Raw genomic sequence first — 24,763 nt, 5'->3', positions numbered from 1 at the left:
AGTCCCAAAACTTTGGATCTAATTTTCAAAATCCAACTTTCTATTTAAAGTAAAACTGACACCAAAAATTCTAAATCCAGTCTAATTCAATAGCAAAGGTAGCAAAGGGTTCTTTTTCCCAGTGATTTCTCACAATTTGTAAGGTCGATACACGTTGGTTTTACCTGTCACGAATCCTTTGTATCACTTTTACAACACACCACCATTTTTTATGAAAAGTGACTAAAAGAATCTAAAATTGTAAAATTGCACGTGCCTGAGCAGAAAACTCCAACTTTGAGATTTTTCTCCCAGGCGTGCCTAAACCGACCTCTGCTCTTAGCAGGTAAATTGCCAGAGGGTGAAGCCAGTGTCGGCTCAAAGGGAAACCCTGTTGTAGGATTTCTTTTATCTCCTTAAACTGATCACTTTTTCGGGGGAGTTTCCACTGCATTCTCTGGTCCAAAGTCCTTCCCACCAAATTACTACCTTCCCTACCAATTTGTCCCCCTCCTTTCCAAAAGCCCTTATTGGAAAGAACTTCCTCTCGTGACCGCCCTATTCCATACAGTTCCTATCGCTCCCAGCGCCCCCCATCTCGGAACGGCTTGCCCTCTCCAGCCCAGGATCCGGGTCCCCAAACCACTTGAGAGAAAATTCCCACCCCTCGCCCCTTCTCTGGCGTCCCGCGGCGGCGCTGGGGTGGGGGAGTGGGTGGGGAGGGGGGTGGGTTTCCCGGGGTCCCCTGTGTCCTCCTCGCGCCCCCCCCCGGAGGTGTGCAGGGGGAGGGGAGCGCGGGTGGGTGGGACCGGGCCGGGTGGGGGAGGGGTGAGGGCGAAGAGGAGGAGGAGGAGGAGTGTGTGTGCGAGCGTGTGTGGCTGGGGGAAGCCATTGCCTGTTTAATAGTTGCTGTTGCTGCACTTCCGCTTCTCTCCCAGCGAGAGAGAGACACGAGTGGCCAGGCCCAGCCGCAGCCGCAGCAGCAGCCGCCGCGGCGGCACGGAGGAGCCAGACACAAAGAGAGGTACGGGGATCCCCCCTGCCGCCCGCCGCCCCCCGGCCGCGTCGCCGGGCCTCGGGGACACCCCTCGCCGCCTCCCCCGACCCGCGCCTCCCGGACCGCCCGGCACGGGGCTGAGGGGGGGCGGAGAGGGGCCGAGGAGCCCCAGGGGTCCGGGGCCCGCCCGCGGGGGATGGGTAGGGACCCCGGGCCGCGTGGGGTGCGGGGGCCGCCCGCGTCGGGGATGGGGGGGCATTGTGGCTCGAACTGTCAGCGCTGCCCCGGGAGCCCCCCACTGGCCGCTGAGGGGGTCGGGAGCGGGGGAGGGGGAGGCGGGGGAGCCCCGTTTCCCCCCCGGGGCGGGGGCCCGCGGGGATTAACCCCTCCGGGGCGGAAGGGCTCATTGTTATTCCTCCGCTGTGGAGGCCGAGCCCCCCCTTCACCCTCGCCCCACCCCCACTAGGGGTGGCTGTCGGGCGTGTGCTCGGGACCCCCGCCCCAGCCGCGCAGCCCTGGCCGGGCGGCCAAGCCACAGGCCTGCGGGGAGAGGCGTCGGGGCGCGGCGCTTGGGGGGGCCTTGGGCCTCGTCGCCCCCCCCCCCCCCCCCGCCGGCCTCTCCCTTCCCCCACCGGGCACCCGCTCCCCGCCTCCGTCCCCCCGTTTCGGCTTCCTCTCTTACTCCTCTCCGCCCCTTCTCTCTTCTCGACCTCGCCAAACTCCACTCCTGGCCCCAGCTGTCTCGCCCTGATCAGTGGCCCCCCGCGACCCCCGGAAAGCCCACTGAAACAGCCCCGAGGCCAGCACTCCTTGCTCCGCCGAGGCGCTCGGCGCCCCCACCCTGCCCTCAGCCTGCTTGGTTTCTCCCCTCCCTGCCCCGAGGGGAGCCCCGGGGGGCGCGGGAGGGGCCTCTCCCTGAGCTGGTTCTGGTTTTCCCTCCGCGTCCCCCACTTGGGGCCAAAAATAAACGAGCCGCGTCGGATTTGCTAAAGCCTTAATGGGCCTGAATACTTGGAAAAGCGAGAGGAGGGCGGTGGGCGGCCGGGTGCACCCCTGGCCAAAGCCCTTCTGACAGCACCCGAGTTCCTTATTTACACTGACTGCATGGTCTGTGTGTTTGTTTTGTTTCTCTCCCCCTGCAGGGGCTGTTTGCGGGGTGGGGTGGGGGGTTCGCTATGTCGGATGACGATTCGAGGGCCAGCACGAGCTCCTCCTCATCTTCGTCCTCCAACCAGCAAACCGAGAAAGAAGCAAACACCCCCAAGAAGAAGGAGAGTAAAGTCAGCATGAGCAAAAACTCCAAACTCCTCTCTACCAGCGCCAAGAGGTACTGTACTCCACCCCCAACCTCCTAGGCTTCCTATTTTCCGAACTGCCTCTTGCTGCTTCGTTTGGTCTGCCTCCCAATGAGGGGTAGCTTGAATGCTCCTCTTGGTTTGCGTGCTGTTAAAAATGAAAAAAGGGCTTGGAAAAGCTTTAATTATTTTACTCTATTGCTTCTGGTTTTTCCCTTTTAATAGTTACCCACGTGCAGCTGTTGTGGCTTGCCTCTCTCATTTCTTGCTAAAGTTTGTAAGAATCCTCATTACTTTTATTAGTGACCCCCAAATCTGATTTCAAACTACTTGTCCTGTTAATCACTAGCTTGTGACCCTTCTCAAGGCTGTCATCCCACTTAATTACTAATACCTGCCCAGACAACTCTATCAGAATGAATTCTGTTACCGTTTTGCTTCCTCTTCACCTGTTGCACTGTGATCTTTTTTGAGTGGAGCTGCATAAACTGCATAAGGAATAACTCCTGTTAGTAGGGTAAAAAATTTAATAGGTGAAAACAGGTGTTTTCCGATGGAACTTAAAGAGATTCTTCTGATTTGGAGAGTTGAGGCAAATGATAAATGATGTAAAATGGGTGTTGTAGGTTGTTTGGGGGATTCTCTTTTTCTCTTTAAAAACTTCAATTTTGCCAAATTAAAGGGAGACTCACTTTTTTCATGATACATCCTCTCATATGCTCTAAAAATTTTTCTTTTCCCAACTGAATTCAAGCAGTGGTTCTTTTTTCTTTACTATTTTCCTCTTAGTCTCTGAAAGAACCTACTTTTTTTTTTATCTCAAGCATCCTTCATTCAGTAATATTCTCTGATTCTGGGGAAACCCCGTGCCCTTTCATAAATCCTGCTGCTCTCAGGTGGACAGTCATTAAACTTTCAGGTGGCAAACCAGGAAGACAGTAAGGAATACAAATGGTGGGTTAGATAGGGGTATCTTTTTTAAAGGAACGTAAAATAAAACAGAATGTGAGTCTTTAGTTTCCACTGAGTAGTGAGCCCGGAACTCAGAGTCAAAGTTTGTTCTGTCATTTTTCCAGAAATTTGAAAACTTGGTAAAGTGCTTTGGTGATCTAACCGTGGGGGGAATGAAGGAGAGATGTTAGCTTATTTTAAAGAATATAGAGGTTTAGAGTTAAATGGCAAGATACCTTTGCAAGATTCTACTTATTTTTGGAGAGGTGGTTTGATGGCACCTCGGCTTCCCAGGAATCCAAACTGGCCCTCATTTATTAGTTCAGAACCTGGCATCTCCCCTGCTCACATTGGATAGGGCTTTCCTTAATCTCCCCATCTCCCTACCCCTCACTACCCTGACCTGCAGTACCTGTGCCCCCTGATCCATGCTGGAACAGCTTTGGTACTGACCTGAGTAAGGCAGGATATTTGCTTCAGATTATTAGTAATTTTTGTGTACCAGGATATCACTGGCACACATGAATATATTTGGGGGTAAAAACACAGGTGTCAAATATAAAATAGTTTTCCTTTGTGTCAGCAAATTACTGAGGGAGATTTTCATTACACACAATTTGTCCATTTATGCTAAGGAAGTTTAAAAATTTATTTGAAAATTCCTGGGAAAGAGATTAGTAGGTGTACAAAAAATGAAAGGTGGGAAGCTACAAGGGGTAATTTTACGTATAAAGTTAACATCAGTTTTCGCTCCTTGAATATCTTATGGAAAGAGTGGCTGTTAGTGTTAAAGCAGAGCTAAGGTTAATAGTGAAGGCAAAAAATGGGAGAGGGGCAGCATATCCTGGAAAGAATAAGGGGGAAATTAATGTTAGTGGGACCCTATTAAAGCTGCTCTGTGAAATACGTTGACTTGGAAGTTGAGTGTTGCTGTAGACTTGGAAAGGGCCCATATACTGGGAGACAGAATAAAAAAGCCTGAATTGGTAGACATAAAGTTACTTAACTGCATATTGGAAAGTGGTTTCATTTGTAGTCCATGGGTAGATGAAAAGCTCCTATTGAGAGTGGTCTGGACAAGAATAATTCTGTGAAACGTATGTTACTCGTACGAATCTTTTGTCAGTATTACGGAAATCGTGCAAATGTTAGTTGTAGAGATGAAGTGGTTAAAACTGGTAGTATACTTTTTAGGTATTAAAGAAGTAACCACCTTTTCAGTAAATATAGTAGAGGTTGAATTGGCAAGAAGTGAAGTCAATATGTATTTTTATACAAGTTGTGTTCAGGTGGAGGATATTTTTGCTTATGTCCATAGGTCTTAAGGTATAGTCATTCTAACATGCACATAAAGAATCAGGAAACCAGGATTCCAAACTTTTAGTCCAACATACAGTAATGAGTCAAACAGCCCGGGTGTTTGGGAATGTCTCAAAACTGAAATGCTTATTGGTAGCAAAAGAATTTAGCAAGACACAGATAAGTAGATGTCTGTAAAGGCTGTGATCAAACCGCCTTCTAAAGCTCACCAGATTTGTAGGGGGCAGGAAGTGTCCTCCAATAGGAAGGTCTAAAGAACTTCCCTAATAACCACCCTTAATTTCTCTTTACTTACACATGGAGAAAACAATGCCTTCTGAAACCTACTGCCCGTTGCATCTACCCAGCCTATCTTCCCACCCTCAGAACCTTTGGAAAGAGAAAAGCAACCATTGTGATTCTGATTGCCTTTAGACAGTGTGTGTGTTTAGTTTTTTACTACCGTTCTACCTCCGTGAGATTTTTTTAAGTTGTACCGTAGCCCTTTGGGGTTTTATGTGATAGGAGCAAGAAAGGTTATAAAAATAGAAGGTAGATGTCACAGGCTTAAAGGTCTCAAACTTTGTCTTATAAATTGATGCTCTAAGCGCCTAGGTAAGCAGAAGACAAAGGCCAGGGTTTGGTGTGAACTGCTTGGTGGCGTCGGCCTAGGAGTGGGGGATGGGGCTCTTTGTGAAGTCGTGGGTTGGTGCAAAGATAGAAAATGGGCCAGGGGCCGCGGGGGGGGGGGATTTGCCCCGGGTTTTTGTTCATGCTGGGAGGGGGGGGGGGGGGGGCGGAGATCAAAGGGAATTTAGAGGATATCCAGGAAAAAGCAGGTCCGGAAAGGGGGGGGGGCGGCTAGAGTGCGAGCGCTTTGCGGGACGGAGGCTGGGTGCACCTGTGCGGGTCGGCTGCTAGTGTCCAGTCTCGCTGGAGGAGCGGGCGGGAGTGTTGGCGCCCAGGGGTCCGCGCGCGGCGTGAAGGCTGGAGGTCCCAGGGCGCGGTGGAGGCGAGTGGGGGAGTCGCTGTGCGTCCTGGCGCGGGCTCTCGCCACCCTTGGTCCGCAACTTCACCCGCGGGTCTGGCGTGCGCCTCCCGAGTTGTCCGGCGCGCGCGGGCTGGGGGAGGGAAGCCCGGGCAGCCGAACGGGGGCTCGGCCTTGCGGCCTGCGCTGCGCCGGCACCCCGCGACGCGGGGCAGGTCAGTCAGGACCCGAGGGGCCTCGCGGGGAGCGGCCATGTTGGCTTCGTCACTGAGGACGCGGGACGGCCTGGGGAGGGCGCCCTGCCGAGGCGGCGGGGAGGGCATCCGAGGTGCCCGGAGTTGGGGGGGGGTGTGACCCGGGCGGAGATTGGGGGCGCACCCTTCCCACCCACGCGGCGGCTTGGGTTTCTCCGTCCAGGGAAGACGTGCAGCGCAGAAGTGAGTGTGTCCCGGCACATTCTAATGCAACTTGGGAAACGAGTCCGCAAGCGAAGCTTTACAGTGATTTCCTAAATGGAAAACCCCGAGAAATACAACTGCCTCAGTGTGCGAGGCAAGACTGGAACCGAAACATTTTAGATAACAGCAGGAGACCCCGGACCGCCAGCTCACTGCCGGTGGGAAAGAAGTTTTTTCCTAAACTATGGGCCTGAAGCTTTTGATGTGTAGTTTCCGTCTCCCTCAGTAGAACCCAGTTATCATGGCAGGCAGTTAGGGTTATCTGCCAGACCTATGTGTTACCGGTGGGAGGCTACCAACGCCTTCATGTTTCTTGTGTTTCTCTCTCACTTCCCTGACTCCAGGATTCAGAAGGAACTGGCAGACATCACTTTAGACCCTCCACCTAACTGCAGGTGAGCTTCCTTTCACATTTTTTTCTTTTTAAAAATCTTCTAATCTTTATCTTGGGGGTTTTCTTTTTGTTATTAAAAACTGCTTTTATTTCATGAATTATTTTGGTGCTAACATTAAGTAACAGCTGAAATCGATTAACCTGGAAGTAATGTTTTGGTGAGCCTCTGACAGTTTCAGTGTCAATGCTGAAGAGAAGTAATGAATTTATCTGGCGTGGACCCTTACACATATATAAAACAGAACTGTGAAATGAATTTAAAGGTGTACATTTGGCCTAATTGTGGACCTTGGATATGTCATTAAGGATTATGTAAAACCTTTTTAGATACTCAGGTACATTTTGGTTTAGAAAATTGCTTTGCCATCTTAATCTGTTATTCAAGCTCTCTGTTAAGCTAATAGATCATAGAGTTAAATCACAACAGATTCTCAAGCTTATTTCATTGTATATATAAATTCTGTGTTGGACTTTGGCAGATCAATTCAGGACATAATTTGTGGCTTTGATAGAAAGGTTTCTTAAATTGTATAGATTTAAGCTCTTCCATGTATATATACGTGTGTATGTATACTTACGTGTGTTTCAGTTTCAAAGCAATTTGATTCCAGCTTTGTGGGGCATTTGCCAATCACTTTATTTTATTTAGAACAATTGTTTTGCCGCTGTTGAGGTAAAAGACTTGGATTTTATTAAGTCAACAGTGAACTGAGGAAAGAATTAATGTGTCGTAATAGGCCATTTATTTAAGGAAGATTAATTCAAATCTTTTACTCCACTAATTTAAAAATTAGGTGTAACATTTAACCTAATCCTCAGTTCTCAGGGTTAGCATTGATGGGATGCCACATATCAGAAGTGTTCTCAACTTAAAAGAAGTTAGTAGGAGAAAATATTCAGTGGCTGTGCGCAGAATTTAAAACAAGCATGTGGAAATAATTCAAGTTGAAAAACTAAATGAAATATTTTGTTAACACTGAACTTTCTAAAGTATGGTTAATGGGTTAAATGGAAACTTTAATATTGCCGTTTGGGTTACATATGTTCTTACTGTTGGTCAGGTCTGGGCTTTTCTTTGGTAAAATTTTGTCCTGTTTTGTAAGGAAAGTTGTTTTGAATTTGAAATGCTCTTAAATTATGGTTTGTAACTGAACCACTTAACTTCTTAAGGATTTCTCTCATGGCTTTTAAGAATTTTTATACTAATGAGAAAGTGGAGAAATAGGCAAGGGTTAGGGCTGTGACATTTTACTTTTTTATTTTAGTGGAATCATTGTTCAGATAGAAGCCTATAGCTTCCCTTGGCTGTGTTGAATCCTTGGCATTCCCATGGTAGATAGATGCATGCTGTGTAGTTATTGCTCGTGTTTGGTATCATGTCTCTTCCAATGTGCCTCTTGTGAGTTCAGACTTAAGCTGATGAAGTTATACAGTTTTTAAAGCATCTTTCAAAACTAAGAACATTGATCAAAACCTAATGGTTTTCTTGCAGATATGTGCAGTCATCTTTAAAATTGTAAACACTTTGAGGGTTTTCATGGGACTAACAATTTTTAAAAAATGGGAAAAGTACACTTACTTTCACGGCATTTGAGTTGAATTCATGTGTGAGAGATTTGTGCTGCTGAACATGTAGAACTTTTATTCATGGGAAACCCTCTTAATTACCCCTTCAAGATAAAACCTGTGAATGTTAGGGGTGCTCCGGTAAAGCACCAAACTGGATGGGAATTGGAAGGTTGGTGTGGGGAGACAAACTGCGACATACTTAAATAAAAATTCCAAAAAAAAAGATTCTTGAATTTGGGAGAAGACACTAGGTATCTAATTTGCAAAGAATATATTATGGTGAGTTTTAAGAATAAAGACTGCTTTATTTTCTGAAAACATTTTTACAGCATGACTTCTTAGGTGATAATGAATTAAAGTTTCTACTTTGTGTTGGCTTACTAGTGTTACTGACTAAATGTCATATAGTAGTCCCAATATTTAGCTACCTTAAATAAATTTGGTTTTGTGTTTTGGTGTTGGTACCTTTTGGGATTCAGTTATTAAACATTTTAATGTACATTATTTGAGATGGAAGAGGATAATTTGGGGATACTTTTGAAGTTAAAAATGTATGAATTAAATGACATATTGAATGCATTCATGTTTATTTTTAGTAAATCTTTCTGATGTTACTCAGCATGAGAGCTCCATAGCTTGGTCCTTCTGAAACTGTAATTTCATCAACTATGAATTCTGTTTTGAATGAGTAAACAATTGACTTTAAATTAACCTATTTATGTATAAATCCTTTGTAGGACTGCCTTTTTTCAATCAGTATTCAGCCTGTAGTTTTAAATTTAACCGTGTTACTTTATTAAAATACAACAGTTGGCACAGAGTAACCTCTCAATACACAGTTGATTATTGCAGATCAGTGGAAGATTTGCTTCTCTTGAAGGTGCATTGCTTGCATTCCAGTAATTTTCGCACTTTACTTGGCAAACTTCAAAGTTACTGAACTTAAACTTGTGTGAAATGCAGTTGCTAAATATGTTATAATGTGTGAGCGAGCACATAAAGTTAAATCCTGTGTTGAATATTGTGTTGAGTAGATTTTTTTTTTAAGAATGGGGTGCAGGGGTGCCTGGGTGGCTCAGTGGGTTAAGTCCCTGCCTTCAGCTCAGGTCATGATCTCAGGGTCCTGGTATCCAGAACCCTGCAGGATGTGGGGGGTGTCTCTGCTCAGCGGGGAGCCTGCTTCCCCCCACTTTCTGCTTGCCTCTCTTGGTCTACTTGTGATCCCCTTCTCTCTGTCAAATTAAAAAAAAAAAAAAAAGAACAGAGTGCAGATTATAGTCAGTGACCAGTCCGAAGTTTTTTAGGTGAATATTTAAAGATTTTTCTAAATTACCACATAAATCAAATTCTTTGGTATCTGTTTGGTTCTGTGTGTGTATGCAGATTAAGTAATAGTCTCCCCACTCATGTACTGTGTATGCATTTGGTTAGTATTTTCCTTGCATTTTGGCTGTTTGGGGGAAAAATAAACTGTCTTAACTACTGTAATGATTTCCTCAAGCATGCTCTATCCTGGATTTTAAAATTATGCCTTTTATTTAACTTTTTAAAAGTTTTTATTTAAACAAAATGATGCCTTTTAGATATCTGATGAACTCTGGGACCTAGAGTCAGTTTTGTACCTGTTATTTATAGTCTAGGGCTCAGGCTTTTCTAAATTGTCTAGTTACAGCTATATAACCAATCTGTAGACATGTTTCTATAGATAGTATGTCTGTATGTAATAAATGATATTTTCCCAAATCCTTTAAATTCAGAATTTGTGTAAGGAAATACTAGTATTTTGAGTAAACTATTTATATAGCAACGTGAAATCTAAAAATTCAAATTTTTTTAGAGCTACTCTTTTAGAATAAAATGTCTTTGAGAAGTCATTAAATTTTTCAAGTAAGGTGGAGAATAATAAAAAATAAATTCTTGTTTTATATGACTTTATTTGATAATTATTTTTGTATTTCTTAAATATGTAAACCCTACTAAATAAATGCGTTTTATTTTTCTGGGAGAACTATAGAATCAGATATAGTTGGTTTTAAAGTTTTACAGATAAATCTTACTTTTATTTTTTTTTTTAAGATTTATTTATTTGAGAGCGAGCGAGTGTGTGTACAAGCATGAGTGGGGCGGGGTGCAACGAGGGAGAGAATCTCAAACAGACTCCTTTCTGAGTGCAGACCTGGACATGGGCTCATCCTACCACCCCGAGATCATGACCTGAGCCAGAATAATACCGAGAGTTGGATGCTCAATCACGAGTCACCCAGGTGCCCCAGCTAAATCTTTTAAATTATCTCTTTAAAGATAATTTAAAGGTTAAAGTGAAGAGCATTTTAAAAACGTAATGGATTTGTTGAAGAAGTTAAAGTTTTTTTTAACCTTTTTCTCATTTACTAAAAGGGCCAACTATCTGACTTGCCTATCACATAGTATTGTCAAAATTCAAATGAGATGAGAGTTTTCTGTATGTGTTAGATGTTGGTATTATTAGAGTTGCTCATTTAGCTCCTTTTAATTGCTCATTTTTAAAATTAACATTATCTTTTATTGCTTGTATTTTATTTTTTAAAAAGGTTTTATTTATTTATTTGACACGGAGAGAGATTGCAAGGAGGCAGAGAGGCAGGCAGAGAGGTTGGGGGGGTGGTGATTCAGGCTCCCTGCTGAGCAGAGAGCCCAATGCCAGGCTCTATCCCAGGATCCTGAGATCATGACCTGAGCCAAAGGCAGAGGCTCAACCCACTGAGCCACCCAGGCACCCCTATTGCTTGTATTTTAAATAGTCTTAAGCCATTATACAATAATTGGAGTGAATGTTTTTGAAAACTTGAGATGTAGAAGTTGCGCTGTAAAAAGTGAAAAGTCCCCCTCATGATCTCTTCTGATCCTGCTCCTTTACAGAGATGCTCCTAATTTGGAGCTAATTGCACTTTGTGTATATCCTTCTAGATAGTTTCTGTTAATGTACATTTTTGTATTTTTCTGGTTTTATAAAATCTGGAATTAGTGGCAATAATAATGAGATGTTAATTTAGAAATCCCAGGCTGCTAAACTTGAAAGGAAAAGAGGCCTTTTCCTTGGAATAGCAAAGGCCTATACATCTTGTCCAAATTTAGCTTGCTTTAAACGGTGGTTTGGGTATAAGAAATGGGCTCAATAGAAGTCCTTTACAAAATCCAGTATCTCACCTGAAAAAAGCCCTTTTTGTTTTTCATTAATCTAATGTTACTAAATGTATTAAAGATAAAAATGTGACTTCAATATCTGAACAGTGTTTAGTTTCATAATAATTTTCATTTGGAGAGTTACCAGTGCAGTGTGTTTGCTTTTATGTGCGCAGAGGCAATGTTGAAAAACAGAGAGAACCAGGAGACTGGAGTGTCAATGCAATCAAAGCCCCTAAACGAGGGTCAAGTTCCTGGAAATTAGATCATCATCTAGGGCCTGAGTGGGTAGGAAGGAAGGTAATTTATCCAGAAGTGAATTGCTTACTAAATAAGTAGGAAATCTTGTGACTGTTCTGTTTACTAAAAGACCATGTGTCTGGATTATAAAACTATAATCCTCAGAAAGCTAAACAGAATTACCATATGACCCAGCAGTTACACTCCTAGGTATATACCCGAAAGGATTGAAAACACGGAGTTGAATAGATTGTTGTCAGTGTTCATAATAGCCCCAAAGAAGAAACAACCCAAGTATCCATCAACAAATGATTGAATAAACAAAATGTGGTATTTACAATGGAATATTATTTAGCCATGAAAGGGCATGAAGTTCTGATATATACTACAATGTAACTGAATCTTCAAAAATGTTAACTTAAGTAAATAAGCCAGATACAGAAGGACAAATATTGTGATTCTAGTTGCATGAAATACCTGGAATAGGTAAATCCATAGAGGCAGAGTATTAGAGGTTTTCAGGGCTATGGAGAGGTCAGAATGGGGGATTTATTCTTAATGGGTACAGTTTCTGTTTGGGGTGATTAAAATTTTGGAAATAGTGGTGATGGTTATACAACATTTGAATGTCATCAAATTTCACATTTAAAAATGATAAAAATGGCAAATTTTATCACAAAAAAAAGAGGAAAACCCCTATACCATTGTTGTTGCTGCTTTTTAAAGGGTTTTTTTTTTTTTTTTTTTTTTTTAAAATCTCAGAGAGAGAGCGAGCTCTTGAGCACACAAGTGAGGGGAGGGCAGAGGGGTAGGGAGAAGCGGGCTTCCAGATGATCTGGGAGCCTATTCGGGACAGATCCCAGGACCTGGATACTTGGACCTTAACTAAAGACAGATGCTTAGCTGACTGAGCCACCCAGGCACCCCACATTGTTTAAATGTTAGCAGTATTTTGAGGAAAGATGCTTATACCTTACAAGGCCACATATCATAATCTTTATGGATTACTGCACAGGATACTAATATTATATTCTTGTCACAAACCTTGAGTGCTGTTACATATGAAAACTGATGACCTTGAAGGAGTTCATTGTCTAGTGGTAAATGCATGTATGGTTCTTGAGTAGTACTTGGAAACATGAGTATTATTTGGAATAATGAGTGCACATCACATGTTATGAAGGTTCAGAGAGATTGCTTGGCCTGGGTGTGAGGAATAGTGTCTGGAGCACTCAGATAAAACTTCCTGGAGGAGATGAGAAGTGGAGTGGGAAGAGCAAGAGACATCTCTGTAGTAGAGGAAAGGCTGAGAGGGCACTATTAGGTAAGAGTGAATAAACCTCTGGCCAGAGTGGGAGGATAACCAGTAAGAGATAAAGGTTGTGCTCTTCAGAGTCAGGCTGAGGCTTTGAATTTCATTATATAGTTATTGGAGAATCATTGAAATCCTATTGGGCTGGATGTCTAATCCAGTTAGAACTGAGTATCTGGATAGAGACAAAGCAAGGGTGGAGTGGAGTTTGGTGGGAAGCAGGAGACTTGGTAGAGCGCTGCATTCGTCCCCGTGAGAGGCCAGGTGGGCCTGGGGCAGGTGACAGCCATCAAATTGGAGAGGAGAGAATGGGAAAGCAGTGGAGTCTAGAGAACTTGGCCACTGATTTAGAGATGTAGGACTTGAAAGGACTCGGGTTCTTTGGGTATTGGGGAAGATGGTGGTGCCATTAAAAGAAGTCAGTAAGGCAGGAAGAGGAATTAGTTTGGGGGAGCAGAGGGATTGTAGATAAATCCTCTTTCCAAGGTCTAATTTGTATGGTTTGTTGACCATATAGAGCGCTTAACATATTGTTGTCATGTAGTAGGCTCTCAGTAATATTTGTAGTTCCTTTTTTTTTTTTTTTTTTTTTTTGAGGGAGACAGCGAGCAAGCACACGTGTTTGGGGGGGAAGCAGATGACCTGCTGAGCAGGGAGCCGGAGTGGCTCCATCCCAGGACCCTGAAATCATGACCTGAACTGAAATCAGACGCTTAACCAGCTGAGTCACCCAATGCCTCAATATTTGCAGTTTGATTTTACATTTAAGTTTAATGTTAATCAGTCATTGAACTCTGACATCTACCTAATTTTAGATTAGTTTAGACAGATGGATTATAAACGCCTTAAAATGCAGGGACCATGGCTTTTCTCCTTGATTTTGATCTATGTGTTTTTCCCCCCAACTTTTTTATTTTGTGAATTTCAGAGCTACAGAAAAGTTGAAATGATGTGCATCCTTCACTCTATCTACCATATACAATATATATCTTCAAGGAATTGCTGTATGCCCATGGCTTTTTTCTTTTTTTTCTTTAAACTCTCTATATTTATTATTTGATAAAGAGAGAGTGTGAGCGTGCGCACGCCAGTGTGCAAGCCAGCACAGGCAAGAGGAGCTGCAGAGGGAGAGGGAGAAGGAGGCTCCTTGCTGAGACCAATGTGGAGCTTGTTCCCAAGACCCTGGGATAATGACCTGAGCCCAAGGCAGATGCTTAACTGACTGAGTCACTCTCTCTTATCTCTGTATGTTTATTTTGTGGGACCCTTTGACAGTGTGTTACAGGCATCATGGCACAACTGTGTTTAGGGTACATGCATTAAATCTGAGGTGGGCTGGCAGGGATGCTGAGGCTGGACCTGGCTTTGCGGGGGAAGTACACATTAGATTTAAAAGTTTGGGTGGTGGTTGAAGTACTCCTAATTGCCAAGAGGAGGAGGTGAATTGAGAATTGTGCTCTGAGGGGTGTCTACACAAGGATAGGGAGATAACGACCTGGACAGAAGCAAAGTAGGAGGAGAGCTGCAGGCCTTAACGGGAGGTCAAGGAAATTTTTTCGTTGGCCTTTGAAGTGTAGAATTAAGAGTGCTCTGTAGGCTGAGAGGAAGAAGCAAGTAGGAAAAAAAGTGAAAATGCGAGGGAGGGAGTTACTGTAATGTTTTAAAAACACAATTTTAGAGAAGGTGATAGAATATGGAACTGAGGTCATAAGTGGAGAGCGTATGTTTAGAAAGACTGGAAGCCTGAACTTTATGATGGAGTGACAGTTTCAAAAGGATTGGAAGCATTTTTTGTCCTTGAGTAATACTCCAGTTACTTGTATAGGACAAAAAGAAGCAGCATATGTCCCCAGTGCTATTTGGGTAGATTTTTTTTCTTTCTTTCTTTTTGGGTAGATTTTAAGTTCCTTGAGAGCAGGGATGTCTTTGCCATCCCTACCTTGTCCAAGAAAGAGAAGATAAACAATACATATTTGTTAAATTAAAACACAGACACAAAAACCTAATTTGAGTCTGATGGCTTAATGGAATGTCTTCATTACCCTCTTTGGAAAATAATGGAAAGAGCTGGGAAAATTGCTGTCACATTTTACAGCTGTCTGTTGCTGGCAGTCTTTCTGAGTTGGCATCCAAGCAGTTTTGGCAATTTTCACCTTCTCGGAATCACAGAGGAACTCTGGACTGCAGTGTGATGCAAAAGACGGGATCAGTGCTTTGGGCTAGATTGAGAAGATGTATAAAGAAAATACCAGTACCTTTGGTTACCATGTTTTGACTTGATAAGATTACCGTTTGCTGACAAGTAAGCGTGGGTTTAGGCGTGCTAAGTAAATTGGACTTCCTAGCAATGTTCCCCCAAATCCTAAAGCCATTCCAGATAGTCAGTTATGTTATAGATGCTGGCACCCGCCTGAGACATCTGACACATTCCCAGTCATCAGTGGAGTGAAACAGGGTTTCATAATAAGCCCATTCTTATTCAGCCTCTCTTATGCAGCCATGCTGTAAAGTGAAACAAAAGACCTAGTAACTGGTGTCAGAATATGCCTCTAATCCTCTGGGAAACTTCCTACTCTGTAGGCTAAGAACCTCATCAGAGCTCTTTGTTGGAACATTGTAATCAAGGAATTGCTGTATGCTCATGGCTTTTTTTCTTGAAACCTCTATGCAAGTGATTATGGATAGTTTTGTAGAGTCTCTGCTGCACTGCATAGGTGATAAACCTGTGGAAGGCCAAGGTAGTGTTTCAGCCCAGTCAGCAAAGTCCTAGGAAGCCAATGGTTTTCATATGCAGAATGTAATTGAAAGTTGTCACTGGGTTTTGTTACCTGGGGCAGCATACTGTTCACTAATATGTCAATTAAAAAAGTAGTTAAAAACTGAATTCTGTCTGCTTCTAAAGAACCTGAATATGACAAAGGACAAGGCCAGGCCAAAATAAAGGGACTGTATTATCAAGCTCTTAAATAGCATTTAACATTGCATTCGCCACGGATGTCACATCTGACTTGATTCTAGTACTGAGTTGTGTCAGTATTAAATTTTGAATATAAATAATTAATGGAGAGTCGCAGTAGGATCTGCTAGCCTTGAAATGCTGATCATTATGTGTAATACCAGGACATTGGTTGTTTGTATCTATTTAAATAGAGGAAAATTGATGTGGGATGGATCCTAATTAATTTCTTTAAAAAGAGGCATAGAAGCACATTTTCAAATAGCAATAGATAGAGCAGCTTGGAAGGATTTTACTTAGAAAAAAGTTTTAGGGGCACCTGGGTGGTTCAGTTGGTCAGGCATCTGACTTCTGCTCTGGTCGTGATCTCAGAATCCTAGGATTGAGCCCCTTGATAGGCTCAGCGCTCTGCAGGCAGTCCGTTTCTCCTTCTCCCCCCCCCCCCCACCCCGCCATGTACAGACACATGCGTGCATCCATGCTCGCTCGCTCTCTCTAATAATTAAAATCTTTTAAAAAGAAAAAAGGTTTTAGACTATAGTTCAGAAAGATTGTACAAGAGTGACAAAAGCATAAGTAAATTAGATTATATTCATTTAAAATAGAGTCCTCTCTGTCCTACTCAGGTGACTAAAACAGATCTGGCCTCTGGGTTGTGGAACTTGAATTTTATTTTACTTTTCTTTTTTTTTTTTTTTTTTTAAAGATTTTATTTATTTATTTATTTGACAGATAGATCACAAGTAGGCAGAGAGGCAGGTGCAGAGAGAGAGGGAAGCAGGCTCCCCGCTGAGCCAAGAGCCTGATGTGGGGCTCGATTCCAGGACCCTGAGATCATGACCTGAGCTGAAGGCAGAGGCTTTAATCCACTGAGCCGCCCAGGCGCCCCTATTTACTTATTTTTAAATCACTTTTTTAACATATAAGAAATACATGAGACACAAAGCCCAAGAAAGTGCTCAGTCCCTGAGTTGGCAGTTTAGGGAGGGTTGATGACAATGAGCCTTTCCAGTCTTCCAGGGAAAGACAGGGTTGAGAAGTCACAGTATCACAAGGCCCCTCATGAACTCAGCACTGGGGCCACTCGCGGCCTAGGTTTTCCTTAACCTGGTCCTAGTCCTGCTTCCGCACTAAGCCTCCAGTTTTCAGAAGTCATCCAGTTCCCAGAATGTCTGCTTCTTTTAGCTCCCTAGCATTTTCAATCAGGGGAAAAGACCCTGTCAAGGTATTAGGATGGTGGGGGGAGAGCTCCCTAGTACCTTAACATTTACTTACCGTTCATCTGTTGTGCTTAGAACCTAAAGATCGGGGGAGTCTCAGGTTCCCTTAAGGGCTTGTTCGAGCCCTGGCTATTCATGGGGGTTTCTGAGGGCTGTCCTGTGCTTCCTTCTTGGAGAACACCTGCTTAGAGAGGAGGGAAAACTAGGTGCCCAGAGGCAGAAGAGGAAGTTGCTTCTGCCTCTAAGGGCAGAACAGGCTCTCAGGAAGATTTGATTTGGGGCCTTCAGTTTCAAATACTTCATTCAGGTGTTTAACCAGTGGGTTTGGGAGGCTCTCTGCTGCTGGTTTTCATAGGTGTCCTTGCAATACCAAGGGTAGAAGAGTGGGGGTCTGAGTTTTGGATGTGATTAGGACCTTCCAGCTGCTCCCCTGCTGGTAGGTTTGGCTGTGGAGTGCTCTCCACTGGGATGGGAGTATGTAGAATGACGGTGTTAGGTAAATGGAGTCCACCCTTGGGCCAGAAGTTTGTGTGGTGGAGGCTGTGCTGGAGTGACTGGGGTGCTTTTGGCTGAGCCCATCTCAACCAGGAGGAATCAGGTGGGGCAAGGGTGCAGCCTGGGGAAGGGAGAAGGTGCCTGGCCCCAGTTCCTCTTCTGGGTGCACAGCAGCTTGAGCTTCAACTCCCTATGTTGAGTTTCACACTTCCCTGAAACTTAAATTTTAGTAGGCAATACAGACAGTAACCAGGTGGAAGGTTAGGTATCTACAAGTTGTGTTAGCTAATAAGAGAGAAATTAACAGTGCAATAATGGAGAGTAATTGGGGTAGGTAAGTTACTTGGAGAAGGCTTAAAAAGACATTTAGGCAAAGACCTGCTAGATGAGAAGAAAGGAGAAAAACCTTGTTCAAAGTACAAAAAGAACATCCCAGACTGAGGGAAGCACAGACCTGGAGGCCATGAGGTGGGGAGTAGTACCATGTGAGGCGGAATCATGTAAACCGAGGTAGAGTTTGGATTTCATTCTAAGAACAGTGGAAAGCCATTCAAGGTTTTGAAGCAAGGAGGTGACATTATTTCAATAGTGATTAAAAAGTCTTTTCCTGCCTTCCTTGCTATGTGGCAGATAGCTGGGAGGAAGGCACAAGTGGAAGAACAGAGATCAGCAAGGAGGGTATTGTTCTATTCCAAGCAACTGGTGATGGCAGTTAGGATTAAGATGTTGGCAGTGGAGATGGGGTTAGAACACCTGTATCTGTTGATGGATTGGATGTGGGAGGTGAGAAAAAGGACCAAGAATGGCTCCAAGTTTCTGTGGTCTTAACAATTAGGTAGACAATGGCCATGTTTTACCAATAGGAACAAGACTGTAATAGGACCACTGTGTGTGTGTTTTGGATGAAGGCAGCATAGAAAATGAGTCCTTTATGGATATGTTTGGCTTTATTTTTTAATTTTATTTATTTATTTATTTAAAAGGCAGAGAGGCAGGCAGAGAGAAAGGGGGAAGCAGGCTTCCTGCTGAGTAGAGTGCCCGATGCAGGGCTCAATCCCAGGACCCCGAGATCATGACCTAAGCCAAAGGCCGAGGCTTTAACCCATTGAGCCACTCAGGCATTCCTATTTTTTTTATTTTTTTAAAAATATTAATTTATTTGACAGCACAAGTGGGGAGGGCAACAGGCAGAAAGAGAGGAAGAAACCGGCTCCCAGCTGAGCAAGGAGCCCCACACGGGGCTCAATCCCAGGATCTTGAGATCATGACCTGAATCAGAGGCACACAATTAACCGACTGAGCCACCCAGGCACCCCATGTTAGGCTTTTGATGGAGACATCCAAATGAAGGTGGCAGATAGAAAGTAGAAGTTAGATACAGGTGAATGGAGCTCAGAGGAGTATTTTAGACTCAAGTTAATATTCATAAGCTTGAGATACATACACATTTGGGAGATGTCAATATATAGAGGCCCTTGTCTGAGGAATCCCTCAAGCTCATCAAGAGAAGAAAGGTGGAATGAGAAGAGGGTCCAGGATGCAGACTTGAACCTCTAGTTTAGAGGTTGTATAGTCTGAAGGAGAAGCAAAGGGGACTGAGAGATAGAAGGGAAAATCAAGAGAGTAATGTCAGACAGCATGAGGTTGGGATAGATGAGCAAGTAATCACTGGATTTTACAGATCTAATGTAGAAGAGGTGATGCACAAGAGGGAATGATTTCAAGAAGGAAAAAATATTTGTGTTACTCTACCAAATTAGAAGATTTCATGTGTTTATCCAGGGGAGGTGATTTAGTATTCTCAGATTTTTACACTTTAGCGCAGAACTTCTTAAAACATTGTATAATTATTTTTCTTGGGGGGTGTGTGTCCTTTTTAGTGAATTCTCAGATTTGCCCCACCCCCACTAGAAAAAAGTTGACTTATGCTTTATAAGATTCAAGTGCTTTGTGATCTTTATGGTTAACATTGTAGTATGGATATCATATGTAAGTGCCAGGTTCCCATATCACATCTTGATGAATCCTATTACCAAGGCATATTTTATAAATACTGGAGAGTGGATAAATTGGAAAATTCCTACTGCCATCCTTAAATTTTTTTTACATGCTTTGATTTGCATTGATCTTTTTTACTTTTCACACTTGTGGATGCATGAGAATGAATGGGTATATGTGTTTATTTATTTTTTTAAGATTTTTGTTTATTTTACAGAGATCACAAGTAGGCAGAGAGGCAGGCAGAGAGAAGAGGAAGCAGGTTCCTCGCTGAGAGAGCCTAATGCGGGGCTCGATCCCAGGACCCCGGGATCATGACCTGAGCTGAGGGCAGAGGCTTTAACCCACTGAGCCACCCAGGCGCCCCTATGTGTTTACTTTTAATACAGTGTAGATTATCATATTCAATTTTTTTATCCTTTTAAGATTGTTTATTACGTTTAAGCTTTACATTGAACTTACCTGGAGTTTTGTTTTGTTTTTACCTGGAGTTCTTAAAGCATCATCATATAAGCATCATCTTTCTAATCATTTACCAGTCATATTTTATGGTTTCATATTAACCAGGTACTCTTGATCCTTGGTCCTGTGTAACATAATTAAGATTGTCACTTTTTCTGAGATTGATCTTCTCAAGACACATACTTATAAATTACACACAGTAAGCCAGGGGAGAGTGGGACAACTAGAGTCATTGTTGAATGTGGGTTAATAGTTTCATATAAGAAATGTCACATGATGCAAAGTTTATCTTAATATTTCCCAGCAGAGCAGTATTTGTACATAATAGCCTGTGTATAAAAAATTCAGGTGCCAGATTCCCATTCAAATTTGGGTGTGGGGGACTTGGGGCATGTGATATGCAAACATCCTAAGTGGTCTAGGTCTGGTGTCTTTTTATCCACGTCACCACAAAAGTGATCAATCAGGTGCCTTTTAAAAAGATTTTATTTATTGAGAGAGAGAGAGAGAGAATGAGCACGTAGAAGAGCAGAGGGAGAAGCAGACTGCCTGTGAAGCAGGGAGCCTGATGCAGGATGACCTGAGCCAAAGACATATGCTCAACCAACTGAGCCACCCAGGTGCCCTCAGCTGGGTACTTTACAACATTTTTAGTCTCAGAAACATGGTGTAGTTCATTGACATTAATTTTTTTTCATTGACACTAATTTTGTTTAAAAGTTTTAAAGGTTCTTTGGTTTAAGATTGATGTTTTTCACATTTTCAAATCATTATTAGAGGTTCTCTTCTAGTATGCCTTTATAGTAAATGAGTATTTAGAGGAGAAATTATTTATGGTATCTCTGATTCAAATAACCGACAAATTTCTAAATTAAAATTGATGACATGGAGACATGGTTTCTATTTGGGTTGTAAATTTTTTTTTCTTGAATAAACAAATTGATTTAATAAAGGTTGATTATGTTTTATGGAGCTCTTAGTATATCAGAACGTCCTGTGGAGTGTGGTCAAGTGCTATTCACTGCTAGGCAATACTAGATGTGAAAGTTGGCTAATAGCATATATAAAAGGAAGAGTTCGGTTTTGCTTTTTTATTCAGTTAATTAACATGTATTGATTTCAGAGGAAGAGGTCAGAGATTCATCAGTCATTATATATCAGTGCTCATTATATCACATGCCCTCCTTAATGTCCATCACCCAGTTACTCCATCCCCCCACCCCCACCCATCAACTCCCAGTTTGTTTCCTATGATTAAGAGTCTCTTATGGTTTGTCTCCCTCTCTGATTTCGTCTTATATTATTTTTTTCTCTCTTCCCCTATAGTCCTCTGTTGTTTCTTAAATTCCACATATGAGGGAGACCATATAATTGCCTTTCTCTGATTGACTTATTTCACTTAGCATAATACCCTCTTGTTCATGTTGCAAATGGAAGATTACATTTTTTATGGCTGTGTATTATTCCATTGTGGCAGGTTGTGTGCACGCATGTTCCTCGTGTGCACATTTTCCACATCTTCTTTACCCATTCCAGATAGTTTGGCTATTGTGGACATTGCTGCTATAAGCATTGGGGTTCAGGTGCCTCTTCGGATCACTACATTTGTATCTTTTTGGTAAACATCCAGTAGTGCAGTTGCTGGGTCGTGGGTAGCTCAATTTGCAACTTTTTAAGGAACCTCCATATGGTTTTCCAGGGGAGCCGCACCAGCTTGCATTCCCACCAACAGTGTAAGAGTGTTTCCCTTTTTCTGTATCCTCACCCCCATCTTTTGTTTCCTGACTTGTTAATTTCAGCCATTCTGACAGGTGTGAGGTGGCATCTCATTGTGGTTTTGATTTGTATTTCCCTGATGCCAAGTGATATGGAGCATTTTCTCATGTGTCTTTTGGCCATTTGTATAAGTCATGGTTTTTATTTGTATAATATGAAGCTTTAGGCTCAGATCCTGGTGCTGGAGATCACTGGGTGAGATGAAGGCAGCTGGATTGCGCTGCTTGGGTAGGTAGGTAGTGACTCAGACTGTCTTACAAAGGGATACAGAGTTCTGGGAACATTGAGGGTAGAATTAACACATTTTCAAGATTGGGAGACACCCTTAAAGTTCAAAGTATTAGTTGGAATGACAAAAGTATTAGGCATTGCCAGAGGGAAGCAAATGATAACGTGTAGAGCCACAAGTATTAGGCTCCATAGGAGCTTTGCTCCCCAAATAACTTAAATTTTTCCTACTACACATAATCCTTCCTCCTCTATGGGAATACATCTCAGTTTTCCAAGGTAATTTATTGGAGTTGGCTTTATAAAATTTTACTTCGTAGTAGACTTTGCTAGAAACACTTATCCTAAAGAAAAAAGAGATGTTGAATTGGTATACATCAAAGACACTGGAAGAAAACATTTGTTTTTATAACAAGCACCCAGGAGGATGTTTTATAAACATGAAAGATAACTTTCCTCTAACCTAAGTATTTCAAAACAAATATATGTTAAGTGATTATAGTAATGTGTGAGCAGAGACTAGCAGTAAAGACAAAAATATCAACTATTACCTAATAGTATATGATACTTCTTTAGCCTTGGTCCTTTTTCTGAGTAATTGTTTCTGTGGAAGTCTTCCGAACACAGAGCTTCAGTTTTCAGCAGACCGGTAGCCTCCCCAGAAGTTGTTAGTATTTTGAGATGTTTTCACATCTGAAGTGTTTATTACATAGAAAACATTGTCAGCTGATATGGACCAGCCCTAAAATAAACCATATGTTGAGGACACAATTCTTGTTAGAGCTGAAATTTGAAATTGATTTCTGTTCTGTCTGGCCATACTGCTAGGTTTTGTGTAGATGCAGGGCTTTCTGCTACTATTTTTAATACAGCTATTATACTTCTCTATATATTGAGAAGGGGTTTTGTATTGTAGTACCTGCAAATTAAAACAAATGATTGTGGGGGCACTTGGGTTGCTAAGTGTGAAGTGTTTGACTCTTGAACAGGTTCATGATCTCAGGGTTGTAGAATTGAATCCCATGTTGGGCTTTGCCTGGGCGTGGAGCCTGCTTAAGGTTCCTTTTCTGCCCTCTCCCCCCAAATAAAATAAAACATATGATTGTGAAAAAAAGTAAAAAGCTATTAAGATCTTGGAGCCTGTGCCTGAGTGGCTCAGTTGGTTGAGCATCCAACTCCTGACCTCAGCTCTGGTCTTAATCTCAAGGTTGTGAGTTCAGGCCCTGAGTTGGGCTCCATGTTGGGCCTACTTAATTAAAAAAAAAAAAAGCAAAACAGATCTTGGAGCCCAAATTAATATTTGTGGTAGAAATTTTGTAGCTAAAAGGACTGGCTGCTCCCTTTCTGTGTTCCTTTGTGTCCTAATTATTACGTTACATGGTGTGTATTGATAAATGAGTTTTTATCCATTCTCCATTCTGTTGCCAGATGACTGCTGCATTCTTCTTTTTCCACAGCCATTCCTGAAACCTTTCTACGTGATTTTTTATTCCAGTCTAGCTCTCACTGCTTTCCAAAGATAGACACTCCCCAGCCCTTTTAGTAAACCCCTCCAATGCAGTTATCTTCAGTTCTGAAGCTTCCTTGATGATCTCTGGCAGGCCTCTATCTACTGTAGTGCATGGTTTGAGGGAGATAACATTTGCACATTGTCATTTAACCTGGAGGTGCATAAAAGAAATGCTACCTTGTTTTTTTTAAGGGGCTATGTCAAATCTCAGGATACCTAATGACATTACTGCAGGGTTAATTTTCATTTTCCTTTCTGTTGAAATCTTTGACAGTTCACTCTTGGATTTCTGGCTTTCCTTACACCCTGGTTGCCCCCTTCCCCTCATTGTACCTTCTACAAAAAGAGGATGAGACACTCAGGTGAAGTTTTCTCAGCAATTTCTACTGGACATGCTCACTTAAGTTAAAAAAATCAGTTAGTAGGGACGCCTGGGTGGCTCAGTTGGTTAAGCGGCTGCCTTTGGCTCAGGTCATGATCCTAGCGTCCTGGGATCGAGTCCCACATCGGGCTCCTTGCTTGGCAGGGAGCCTGCTTCTCCCTCTGCCTCGGCCTGCCATTCTGTCTGCCTGTGCTTGCTCTTGCTTCTTTCTCTATGACAAATAAATAAAATAAAATCTCTAAAAAAAAAAACCAAAAAAACAGTTTGTAGACACTTGACTTTTTGAGGGAAGAGATGCAAATTGTGTGCATCCAGACTATATATATGAATTGTTATTGGCCTAACTTTGAAGGTATGATTCATTTCCTAACAGGTATTTACCAGGCCTTCTAGAGTAGTAATTAGGTTCCTTGAATGAGTTTTTAAAATGTGTAACTTACTGAACACACATCATTTGCATCATGAGAATTGTCTGTATTAATAACAGTTTTTTGTTTGTTTCAGTTAGATCTTAGTACTAGTTTTGCCAAGTGTATTGGGGCCTGGCAAGGTTATCAGTGACTCAGCTAAGGTGGGCGGGACAGTCTCCTTCTTGGTCCATTTGTGTTCTCTGCCTGTTACTACTGTGAACGAGGCTGAGCAGTACACATCACTGAACATGCTGCCAATGCTTTGGTCTCTGCCTGACCTGGTCTTTTCTATTGTGTGGTCCTTTGACCTAAGATAACAGCTGTAACCAGCTGCTCCTCACTATATTCACGTGCTCATTCTAACAATTGCTGGGCATTTCCTATAGAGCAGTAAAAAAGACCACGTCCCTGCCCTTATGGAGTTTACACTCGTATGGAGGGAGGACAGTTTAAAAATGCACAAAAGTGGCATTGCTTAGCGAAATAAGTCAAGCAGAGAAAGACAACTATCATATGATCTCCCTGATATGAGGAAGTGGTGATGCAACATGGAGGCTTAAGTGGGTAGAAGAATAAATGAAACAAGATGTGATTGGGAGGGAGACAAACCATAAGAGACTCTTAATCTCACAAAACAAACTGAGGGTTGCCGGGGGGAGGGGGTTTGGGAGAAGGGGGTGAT

The 24,763-nt window shown here is 42.6% G+C and overlaps 1 protein-coding gene and 1 pseudogene across 2 annotated transcripts in view; one reads left to right on the top strand and one right to left on the bottom strand.

Annotated features, from left to right (window-relative positions):
• The first annotated feature begins 803 nt into the window (after positions 1 to 803).
• LOC132011756 (ubiquitin-conjugating enzyme E2 E1) overlaps positions 804 to 24,763 on the top strand; it is a 78,624-nt gene continuing 54,664 nt past the window's right edge. Inside the window, exons 1-3 of one of the 2 annotated variants that reach the window (XM_059390857.1) lie at positions 805 to 1,003; positions 2,119 to 2,303; positions 6,312 to 6,362. In XM_059390857.1, the coding sequence (XP_059246840.1) occupies positions 2,152 to 2,303; positions 6,312 to 6,362 (203 nt within the window). In that variant the 5' untranslated portion in view covers positions 805 to 1,003; positions 2,119 to 2,151. Of the gene's footprint in view, positions 1,004 to 2,118; positions 2,304 to 6,311; positions 6,363 to 24,763 lie in introns of both variants that reach the window. The other variant, XM_059390859.1, reaches the window with a different exon arrangement.
• On the bottom strand, positions 16,714 to 17,399 carry LOC132012536 (cell division cycle-associated protein 3-like; annotated as a pseudogene).

Source organism: Mustela nigripes, chromosome 2 (genome assembly GCF_022355385.1).
Source record: "Mustela nigripes isolate SB6536 chromosome 2, MUSNIG.SB6536, whole genome shotgun sequence".
NCBI lineage: Eukaryota > Metazoa > Chordata > Mammalia > Carnivora > Mustelidae > Mustela > Mustela nigripes.
The sequence above is the reverse complement of the archived record's forward strand: the minus strand, read 5'-3'. Positions and strand labels throughout refer to the sequence as shown.